Raw genomic sequence first — 12,088 nt, 5'->3', positions numbered from 1 at the left:
AGGACATATGTGGCTCTGGTTTAACCTAGCATAGCTTTACAGTATAAATAAACTGGTTGAGATAAATGTGCGTTAAATTAATTCGCGGTATATAAAATATACCATATACAGTTCACGGTTAAAATCCTACTACCTTTTGTTTAGTAAAATCTATACTTGCTTGTATGCAGTGGTTTATAAAACTCTCGTTTTTAACGATTAAATGAAATGAAACGGCCTTCTAAGCGTTAGTTTATAGTTATAGTATATAGTTAGTAATTATAAATATTATTATTATTATTATTTATTATTATTATTTGATTGTTTTTGAGGGGCAATCGGTAAATCATCGGCGTGCGGTAGGGAGAACATAGACACGTCAGTGGAAGCGAGCAGTAACCAGGAAGTGGCTAGCAAGCTTAGCCAAGTACGGATAATGATCGGCTGAGACTCTGGTGTTTGGACAGGTAAATTGGTAAATCATCGGCGTGCGGTAGGGAGAACATAGACACGTCAGTGGAAGCGAGCAGTAACCAGGAAGTGGCTAGCAAGCTTAGCCAAGTACGGATAATGATCGGCTGAGACTCTGGTGTTTGGACAGGTCGGTGATGGTTTGCTCAATGAACATGTAGCTAGAAATGATAAATGAATCCGAATTTAATCGCCTGCAGGCTAACTAAGGCCAAAATATACCGCGACAGACAGCTGTTAGTCCTACCAACTCACGTTAGCATTGAGGCAACTAGCGAGTAGCGTGCAGCCTGCAGGCGACGTTGCATTGCCGGGGTGTAGGGGCGAGGAACTAGTTCACCGTGTTAAACAAGTGTCGGGAAATGACTGCTGAAATCGAGACCTCTGCGTGTGAATAGGATACATTTATAAAAATGCTTTATAAAGTCGACATTTCAGGTGTTGTGCCAAAAAGTGATTGTCTGCCAAAAACTGATTGCTCGTGTTAAACTGCTATAAGTAAGTGTTGGCCTATAATATGTGAAACATATGTCAAATGCATCCCTTATGGATGACATAAAGTCATCTTGAGCCACAAACAACATTCGTGTAACAAGGTAGAAGCCGCAATCAGTTTTTGGCAGTGACTTTTATATAACCTTTATTTATGCAGTTAAAAAAATCTCATTAACATTAAAATGTCTTTTGTAAGAGTAAGTTGGCCAAGAGGACAGAAGAAATGGCAGCAAATATGACAATAGTTCTGTAAAAATATTTTAAGTGGGGATAAAGGAGCGGATTGGTTATAATGCAAGTACAATAACACAGAGTTGTAAAGATACTTGAAAAACTGATAATTTTTAAATTCTCTATATAACCCCTTTGTAAACCCTGTTCACCGAAGTCTATTTACGAACATATGTAAAGATATTACACATAAAAAATACACGGAAACATTGGAAATCAGTTTTTGGCAGACAATCACTTTTTGGCACAACACCGGCTCCTGTACACAATGCAAGGTTATCAAGCTAGACCGCGTTTTTATGCTCGAGACTACGTGAACCTGCACAGTTCCTTCAGGACTGACAAGTTTAATAAGGATGCATTTTACTAGATGAATGTTTTACCGGATACAGCTACATTCTCGCCTGAAAATATGTTAAACGTTTATTTTGTGACCAGAAAGAATAATAAGAGTAACATTAAAACTAACTAGCTGCCGCCATTGTTGGAAACTGAGCAGGGCCGCGCTATGAATTCTGGGACACAGTTTCTTCTTCTTCGGGGTTTAACGGCAGCTGGCATCCTTGTACATGCATTGCTGCCATCTTCTGTTTCAGTCCGTTATTACACTCTTAAATACTACTACTTATTCCTGCGTCTTTTGGGATCTTACAAATCTTCAAACGATGCGTCGACTATTAAATTAGTCGACGATTTTGATAGTCGACGTAATCGTGACTAGTCGACTAATCGTGGCAGCCCTACCAATGATAATAACATATTAACATATGTCATTTTTTTCTACATACCACTTTACTTGATGTTAAACTTTGAAATTGATTTATTTATCCCATAATATTTATCAATGATGAGAATCAGCATGATAAATCTTAACTCTTTCTTTGTTGTCTTTTTCCTAGCTTCTGTAGGGTAGGATGGGCAGGCAGAGGAAGAGGGTGGTGACGGGTGAAGCTGCTCCACCTCCACGGAAAGATGAGAAGCCCTCTGCATTTCACCGCAAGGACAAGAAAAAGAAAGTCAATATTGGGAAAATGTTCATTAACATCTCAATTGGTCTCTGCATATTCAGCCTCATCTGGTTCTTTTATGCCATCTACATGAGATCCAGCCTGGCTAAAAGGGTGGTGACTCTGCATCCATCTCCTCACGTCCTGGATGCCAATAGCACCGATGCCAAGGTTTCCCCAGAGAGGTTCTGGGGGTCATACAGGCCTCAGGTCTACTTTGGCATGAAAACAAGGAGTCCCAGGTCTATTGTGACAGGTATGCTCACACATTTAGAGTCAGGCTAAGGCTAAACACGTGTGTCATTAAATGTTTTAATGAAAAACAGCGACTTATTGTATTTTAAATATCAGAATATTTAATAATGAATATCTAAATAGAAACAATATAGCAATGTGGCCACTTGTTGAGGTTAGTGTTTCCCAAAATGACATGTTAGAAAAACATATTTGTCTTTGTGATTTTATTGTTTGTTCAACTCTGGTGAAAGACCTTTGAGACTGTGAAAAATCATTTTTTTAACCTTTCAAACCCCACAAACTGCCATAGATTACAAATGTAGCTTCAATTTACTACATCTCAGAAAAACAAGTGTCTATGAATATGCTGGCCATTTCATTAGTTGCACGTGTTCGAGTGCTCATTAACACAAATATCAGCCAATCACATCACAGCAGCTTTACACATTTAGGCATGGAGACATGCTAAAGGTTGACCTGCTGAAGTTCAGCTGGTAAATGAGGAAGAAAGGTGATTGAAGTGACTTTGAATATGGCATGGTTGTTGGTGCCATACAGGCTGACCTGAGGGTTGCAGCAACTGCTGATGGACTGGGATCGTCCCACACAAGCATCTGTATGGTTTACAGAGAATACCTTGTTGGTGGGATAATAGCCAAAGGAAGACCACAGTAACTCAAATAATCACTCGTTACAACCAAAGTATGCAGAAGAGCATCTCTGAACGTACAGCACATTGAACCTTGAGGCAGACAGATAGCAGAAGATTGCAGACGATCACTCCTGTTAATTAAGAACAGGAAATTGAGGCTACAATTTAGACGCGTTCACCAAAATTGGACATCGGAAGATTGGAAAAACGTTTGATTTCTGATGCAAGCATTCATATTTTAGGATCAGAATTTGGCGTAAGCAGCATGCACACAACGGTTCAGGCTGACGGCGGTGTAAGGGCATGGGGGATATTTTCTTGGCACACTGGGATCATTAGAGTCAACTGAGCATCATTTAAACACCACAGCTTAGCTGAGTAATATTGATGATCACGTCCAGCCCTTTACGACCACTGTGTACCCATCTTCGATGAGTTTATTGTTTCAATGGTTTTAAACAGGAGAGTTTAGCTGTGCCTTGAAGCTCCACTTACCTACTCAGCATCCTTGGTTGAAATGAAACAAACATATAAAGTAAAAAAATATATTTAACTGTAAAATTTTATTAAAAAAACAAAGACTGAAGAAGAATCTTTTTCTTTTTTTGTAGCTTTTCTGTCAATCACAACAAGGGCACGTTGGTAGAATACGTGGAATTTCTCTTTAATATTTAATGTAATGTAAATATGTAATTCATCTTTTATTTTATAAATCCTAATCCTCCATATTTGGATAAAATTTTGAGTGCTTCCCAAAATGAAGAACACTTTGACTGCACTTAATATTATTGATAATTAGTTGACAGGACTACTTACGGTACATTTTGAGGTACTATTTGCAGATTGCCACATAATCCTGAGCATCATTTGTACAAGTTTATTGCTTTTAACTGAATTTTTCTTTTCCGTTTATGTATAACTCTTGTCAGGCATGATGTGGATGCGTCAGTTTTCTGACTTGGACATGAATCTCAGGCACACTTGTGAGCAGGGCGATCGCCTTCAAGGCTACGGCTGGCTCATGCACGATGGCCTCACCTTTGGCGTCCAAGAAATCCGAGACAACGATTTCACGCTGACCACCGAGTTTGTTAAGAGGATGGGAGGGGATCATGGAGGAGACTGGACGTGGAGGGTCACAGCCAAACAGCATGTGAGTAATAACTTTGCACGGCCGCAGCTGTTATCTTACACGATCAAAAGCAGCTGATAATATTCTGTCATCTAAGTTTATATATTTTTTTAAATGTATTTATGTTCTTCCAATGGTGATTTGTATGTTGTTCTTCAACCACCAGAGCTCCACCCCCCAGGCACCAGTCATCTCCCTGATGTTTTACGCAGCAGCAGACGCGCAGGGCTTGCTGCAGGCTCACGTAGAGGAGAGGAATCGCCTCGCTTCCATCACCGGTTTCTCAGAGGAGCTTGGAAACTTTAAGATCACCTTCCGAAAGCCTGTCACTGGGGAGCTGTCCAGTGCTAAATACGCCACGTGAGTGTATGAGTCCAAACGTGAATAGGAAAAATAGTACACTAAATACAAAGGCAAAGATGTTGGAGAGAACATACTTTTAAAAGGCTGCTCAGAATTATCAGGGTTAAGGATATGCATCAAACAACAGTGGTCTAAACTTTAATAAATGTAGTACAGCTGCCAAAAATTCCAATTATCAGTCAGTGATTTAAGGTAAACCTTGATAGAACGGTGAAAACATCCACTCGTGTAGTAGGCAGGAGTCCTAAGTCAGCAAACACAAATGAATTTCTAGTAGAGAATCATGACTTGAATGAGCCATAACATTTTAATTATGTTGCACCGTCTTGGATGGTGTTTTGTGGTGTGATTTAGAGTCATCCTAATTATTACTAGAGTACATAAAAAAGAAAAAGAAATCTAACCACTAGATGTCAGCAGATGAAGATTTTCAGACTTGATGATACAGGTTTTCTCAACATTGTGACATTTATTTTAGACGAATATGTACAAAACATTTTACAACCAGTACAAAAATAAAAGAAAAAAACTAATGTACTGCTGAAACAACAGATGATATTAGTGCAGTGAAGGTGTTGTTCACATCAGGAAAAAACTGTTGTTGCTTTTTATTGAGTGGATGAGGACTATGCTAGCTTTCTGCTAGCAGCATTTACAGGGAGAAGGAGTATTTTGCACTTTGAAGAGGGCCAGAGAAGACCAGCATAGCAAAATAGCAAGGTACAGTATGCACGGATAGAAATGATAAGAATTGTATATGAACTGTTCCAGTGATTAGCTGTGGGAAGGGGCATGATGAAGTTTTATTGTGACCATCTGTTCAAACTCTGAGTCATTAGTACAGCAGGAGATATCAGAAGTTAAGCTACAGTGTGCTAAGTTCAGTTAAGGTTGCTTAATAGTTGTAGCTGAATACAAAATACACTGTAAGGTTTTGTGTTTATTCAACTGATTTGGGACTACACGGCAGTCAATGCTAGTTTTCTGTCTTTTTCAGCTACAACTACCTTCAGACTGTGTCTCCTGGTCTGGAGAAGCTGACTGACATTGTGAAGTACAGTCTGAACCGCAGGTTTGTGTATAGCCCTCCGTCCGGCGAGAAGAAGCATTACATCGGTGTAGACACCTACAAACCCCCCCACCACCAAAACCAGCAGAAACCTGACCAGAGGAAGGAAAGCGACTTTGTGGTGTACCAGGTGACTGTTCAGACACCTTTCCAGATTGAGGTTCTGTTTGAATCTGGAAGCTTTCACGATCGCCCCAACCAGCTGGTGGGCTCCATCATGACTCAGGAGCTGGAGAAGAGGAAAGCGGAGTTTGATGCAAAGTTTGAGAAAGCTTTTGGCCTTGAGAAGAAAGGTTTTAGCCAGGCGTATATTAAATTCGGCAAGGCAGCACTCAGCAACATGCTAGGCGGAATGGGCTACTTCTTTGGGCAGTCGGTAGTACAGTCGGTCTACAATGAATACCCTCTCCTTTATCCCGAAGGTGCTTTATTCACCGCTGTTCCATCACGCTCATTCTTTCCCAGAGGATTCCTTTGGGATGAGGGCTTTCACCAGCTGCTGTTGAGTAAGTGGGATCCCCAGGTGACGAGGGAGGTCATTGCCCACTGGATAGACCTGATGAATATGGAGGGCTGGATCCCCCGTGAGCAGATTCTTGGAGATGAGGCTCGCAGCAAAGTCCCACCTGAATTTATTGTTCAACGAAACGAGAACGCCAACCCCCCTACGCTTTTCTTAGCGCTTCAGGAACTTATTGAACAACTCTCATCCAATCCAGACAAGGCAGCATCTCAGCCAACCTTGCATTTCCTCCGACGGCTCTTCCCCAGGCTCAAAACCTGGTATGAATGGTACAACACCACACAGACGGGGCACCTACCCAATTCTTACCGCTGGCGTGGACGCGACAAGGACACCAATCTGTTTCTCAATCCCAAGACCTTGACCTCTGGGCTGGATGACTACCCACGGGCCTCACACCCCTCAGCAGATGAGCGTCACGTTGACTTGCACTGCTGGATGGCATTGTCCTCAGGCATCATGGCTAAAGTAGCTCAGCTTCTGGGCGAGCCCCACGAGGACTACCAGCTCTCACACAAAGTGCTCAGTGACAACAACCTGCTCAGTGAGCTCCACTGGTCAGAACAACACCGTGCTTTCAGTGACTTTGGCAACCACACAGAGGATGTATCCTTGCAGAGGGAGAAGGTGTACGTACCTCCAGGGCAGCCTCGTCATCAGTTCCCCGTAGCTCGTCTCGTTCGCTCTGTCCGCAGGGCCCCCAAAGCGCAGCATGTTAATGCTTTGGGTTATGTTAGCTTGTTCCCGTTCTTACTGCAGATTCTCCAGCCCGACTCACCCAAGCTGGAGCATATTTTCCGGGATATGAGAGACTCCAATAAGCTGTGGACACCCTACGGCCTGCGATCGCTCTCCAAGTCCGATCCACTGTACATGAAGCGAAATACAGAACACGATGCCCCCTACTGGAGAGGACCTATCTGGATTAACATCAACTACTTGGCAGTCAGAGCGCTCCACTATTACAGCCACACAGAAGGGCCATACCAAGAGAAGGCAGCTGTTCTTTATGAGGAACTCAGGACTAACATTATCAATAATGTTTATAGACAGTATGTTGAAGCAGGGTATATTTGGGAGCAGTACAATGACGGCACCGGCAGGGGGCAGGGAAGCCACCCCTTCACCGGCTGGTCATCTCTGACCCTATTAATGATGGCTGAACAGTATTGATGCTGTTGATTTTTATCTCCTATCTTTTAAGATACTGGCCTTCATTTATCTGGATGTGACTGAAACAGCATTGTGCAGTAAAGAGTAGCGACACACAACGAGATCCAAAATTAGAAACTGGCATCTGCGGTCACACTGTCTCGTTTAACCTTTGATCAGAATTAAGTGTTTTCACACAAGTATTTTTGAAGGGCAGTTTTAAACAAGCCTAAGTGCAGCTACACTGTCTTTGCCAAGTTTTTGGAGCCAAGCTCCCTCTAGTGCTTCAGATGCATTTAACTTAATTGTCTACACCTTCACTGGTCCAGCCTTTAGTACGGAAAAAGAAAACGGACATCTATGTTTGTTTGTTTTCTTAGGGAGGATTCATGTTTTAACAGCAGTGGGGATGAGAGTTTTTAAACGGACAGCTGTTTGCTAAAAAAAAGTTTCCTGGAAAAGTTCTACGAGCCGTGCTTTCACTTGACAAATAAGGGCCATTATCTGTAGCTGTGCCATTTTCTCTTTAATCTATCATGTCTTTGATTCTCTGTCTTAATGATTGATTATTTTGACGTTTAATTGTTTAATCAGTCTTTTGGGGGAAAAAAATGTTACATTCAGTCTTTTTCAGCATTTTTTGTTGCCTGTGGTTTGACTGGCAGGGAATACAGCAGAGACTGACAAAAAATAAATGGTTTAAATATTTTTTTTGTCAGAGTGTACTTTATTTTGGAAATACTGGTGTGTTTGCAATATTGGAAACCGTTTTTTTTTTTTAACTTGCTAAGCCTTTAACTGCAATTTCTGCTTGACATCCAACAAAAAGAAAATTACCCTGTTATGGTTGAAACACGGCGGCTTTATGTCTGTTACTACAAATACACAAATGGGCCAAAAACATTAAAACCATTGACGGCTAAAAGTGATCATTTTATCACAATGAGACGTCCTGCTGGGATACTGTAAGTCCTGGTATTCATGTGGATGTTACTTTAACTACTGACCTAAATGTTGTAGATAAAGTACACCCTGCGGTGGCAGCAGGTCGGTGTGCCCCACTATCCTCATCCACAGTGGCCCGTCCCCACAGCCTACAGAACCCAAACAATCTTCTGCCAGTTTCCCAGAACCAGACATCAGGCAGGTTAGATCAGGAAGGATCTACATAATGTTATACAGGTGGTTTTAATATCACGGCTGGCTGGATATATATAGTAGTTTTTACACACAAACAGTTCATTTTTTTTATTCAAGTATAATCTTAGATTAGTAAAGTTGTTCTTTTTGCAGCCTTTTTATCTTCTAAGCTCCAGATCTTTATAATATCTCTGATAATATCGCCCACCCTCTAGGAGAGGATATTATCCCAAAAAACACGATTAAGCCTGAGATCTAAGTGTTAATATTTAATATTATGCACTACCACAGAGAGGCTAAGTGTGATTTTCATCCTCAATGTACAGCTTAAATGGAAGGCTATCCACTCTTCCAGTTATTGACATAAAGTTGTGTTGCAGGTACTTCATGTCATTGTCAGTCAAAGCCGACGGTAGCTTCAACAAGCTGTGACCTTATACAGCAGCCGGTCCTTTTTCTTTTGTGAGATGGCGCATTTGAAGGCCTTTTGCTGACGTCAATTTTTTCCCTGTTTTTTTTTTTTTCTTTTTTTTTCTTTTTGCATGGTTTCCATGGAGCACAGTTGTTGTGAGGGCTTGGTGCTTAATTAGCCAAGATCAAAGGCATAGAGGAGACATACATGGCAAATTCTTTTCACTCCTTGACATATGTTGCCATACATTCACGCACAGGGGCAAAGAGTGGCAATGTTCTTATTAATACTTTGACACCGGATATATAAAATGCTGGCGCTGAGAGCACTGATACGGGCTCTCAGTGTGTGTGCAATGACCACTGGGTTGCAGCCTCTACACTTTTATGAATCCTTTGAATGGACTAGATGTGCGGTTGTATAGTTGAAGGCTTAGCATGGTGCTTTAAGGTTGCATGGCTAAAAATAGTGCCTCTATCAGTTAGCAGAGCAGCAGATAGACTGAGAAGCTGCAGACTGGTAGTCCTGCTGAATGTAGTAAAAGCTACAGTATTAGTATCTCGATCGTGTCACCGACAATAAGTTTAAGCCTGTGCGCGGCTGCAGAAAGGCTTAAAATTCACATTTTACGTTTTTGAAACTCTTACTTGACTGAATCGTTGCTGGGTATAGAGCACAAAAAAACCGGCATATGATTTATCAATGTGAAATAATTGGCTCCGGGTTCAGTCGCGGAAGACGCAAGCTCGTCGTTTGACCCCTTGACCTGCTAACGTAAAAGCAGAGTATCAAGGGATTTTGGACACGGACGAGCCACATCATCTGCCTTTTTGCTGCTTCTCTCAGAGGAAATGGATTCCACATCCCCTCAATGCAACTACAGTCGAAAATGCATTTATTTCTTTGAAGAGTGCGGACAATCTGTGTGACTAAAGCACTCACTGCGCAATCCATCCCCCTCACCCAGGACCCTTTTTTCACAGTGAGATGGGATAATAGCCAAACAGCATCAGAGCTAACTAATGTGACTGCATAATAAACAGATGAGTCAGGGAGTATTCATTTGCATATCATCCCAACCTTATCAGAGCTTCTATACAGTGAATATTTTGTGATTGCCTGCTGCCGGTGATTCGGCTGAGTGAGTGCGGTGAATGCAGTGTCCAAAATGCAGCAGCTCTGTGGGGAAAGGGGCTTTTTTTTTCTTTTCTTCCTGTGATGGAGATCATTATACATGTACAGAGTAATTATAAAGTTGTCTAATAGCACCCCCTCCCACCACCCCAGCACACACATAGACACACACATACATGCACACACACAGCAGTGACTCCTGTATTGAATGTAATTACTGGGAAGGTATGCTAGAGGGAGCTAATTAATAAGGCATTTGTGAGTGGAAAAGTGGCTTTTTGAATACAGCTTAGCTATCATTTTACTTACAATGGAGAGCTACTTAGAATTAAAGCAGTATAAGTGGATAATTATGCTAATGGATCAATTTGGATTTAAGATATGGTGGCAGGCTGTATTTCTAGATGATCACTGTTCATGCATTACAGCACTACAGTGGCTCTAACACACAGTTTCTGTGCTCATGTGGGCTTGCATGTTCGTATTATTTCACTGCAGATATCAGATGTTTTCTTGTCCCGAGGCCACGCGCTGCTCTGTGTGTGCGAGAGTGTGTGTGAGCGTGTGTGTGTTCTCCTCTGACACAACTTTTTTTTTTTTTTGCCTTTCATACAAACAAACAAAGCTTCCAGGCTAACTGGCTATGAATTTGCGCTTCTTAGGAAGTAAGGTTTTTTTGTTTGTTTGTTTTTTCTCGGTCCCTGTGTATTCCTCAAGCCTCGTGGCTTTAAACTGCTCAATGGGTCACGTCTCATTAGCGTACTGCATGTTAATGTTGTTGTGGAACTCCAGCTTTGACATCACTGACCACACAGGATGGCGTGACAGCGTTTGTTCTCCCCGACATCAAAAACAGCAAGCTTTCCTCTCATTAGGAGTCATCGTAATTGCTGTTTACACTAAATGGCTTTCGATAAAATTCGCTCTAGGATCTATCATATTCACTTTTACACACAAACTCCCCCCCCCCTCCTCCTCAGAAGCTTGCTGTTTAATACCGAACTTGCCTCAGCCAACATAGGTCTATGTATGTTATGTAAGGCCCACTATAAATAGGTTCACCCGGGATCTTTTGTCTTTACCTGATTCGCTCTTAGCCCAACAGTTTTTATTTCTGGAGAGAGCTGTGGAAGCTAGTGCAATGTAGAGCCGGCCGTTTCCATAGTTACTTTTGTTAGCTGCAAGCTCTTAACATTCTTCATCTGTTTCCTCACATGTCTGCTGTTAGCTATTTGTTTGAATGTGTTTGCATTGCATGTCTCTGTAATGACCAGTATATGCGCAGCAGTGAAGCACCGATAGGAATAATGCTTTCTAATAATTAACGGACGTACATTTTCATGCACTTTGTGGAGTCACTTGATAAGAGAAAGAGCAACAAATAGAAATCGGTGTGGGTGCAGATGAGTCAGAGACTAGAATATGCCGACCTATTAACTTAAGTTGGTCAAAAGTACATGCAATTAGTCCCATGTTGCGTGAGAATGATTTAGTGCAGTGGATGTTATTGAGCTTCGGTCTAAAGGCATTGCTGGTTTGTCTGTCAAATGAAATATAGATATTTGCGTTGCTTTCTCTTAATTTCATGTTATCTAACAGTATGTGTTTCGTGCGAGTTAAGGAATGCTTCACCTCTGTGGAGATGTTATAATTGAAACAGCAAAAAAAAAAAAAAAGAAATAAAATGTTAATGTCTTGGCATTTTTTTTTATTATTTGTTTGTTTGGATTTCTTTTGAAAATGTGCAGGCAGTTAGGTAACACCAGGTGCAGTAGCTGGATCGGGCCCAAGAATCGGACTGTCAGAGAGCCGTAAGCATGGATGCAACAGAGAAGAGGGCAAGGTGGGAGCCATGCGAGTGCAGCGTGTGTGGAGGAGTCTGGGGGCATAGTTAAAGAAACACTGGGGCATTCCGCAATCACGATTGGAGAGCTGGAATCTGATTCTCACCCATCCCTGTTGTAGAACCAAAGAGTACAGGCAGGCGGCTGGGGACCAAAGTGGGCGAGTGCGAAAGTATTTTTGGATCACACGGGAAACCTGCCACACCAACAGCAGCAGCAGCATCGGGGCCTGGTACCGGGCTTCCCT

The 12,088-nt window shown here is 41.9% G+C and overlaps 1 protein-coding gene across 1 annotated transcript; it reads left to right on the top strand.

Annotated features, from left to right (window-relative positions):
- The first annotated feature begins 312 nt into the window (after window positions 1–312).
- mogs (mannosyl-oligosaccharide glucosidase) lies at window positions 313–8,019 on the top strand. Its single transcript, XM_084931496.1, has 5 exons — window positions 313–580; window positions 2,076–2,439; window positions 4,002–4,225; window positions 4,371–4,564; window positions 5,565–8,019. Exons 2-5 carry the CDS (start codon window positions 2,091–2,093, stop codon window positions 7,330–7,332), a joined length of 2,535 nt encoding a protein of 844 aa, XP_084787622.1. The 5' UTR covers window positions 313–580; window positions 2,076–2,090; the 3' UTR covers window positions 7,333–8,019.
- Window positions 8,020–12,088: the final 4,069 nt, after the last annotated feature.

Source organism: Perissodus microlepis, chromosome 6 (genome assembly GCF_051167445.1).
Source record: "Perissodus microlepis isolate ML-2025 ecotype Zambia chromosome 6, ASM5116744v1, whole genome shotgun sequence".
In the NCBI taxonomy this organism is placed as follows: Eukaryota; Metazoa; Chordata; class Actinopteri; order Cichliformes; family Cichlidae; genus Perissodus; species Perissodus microlepis.
This window is presented reverse-complemented; position numbering and strand designations above follow the sequence as displayed.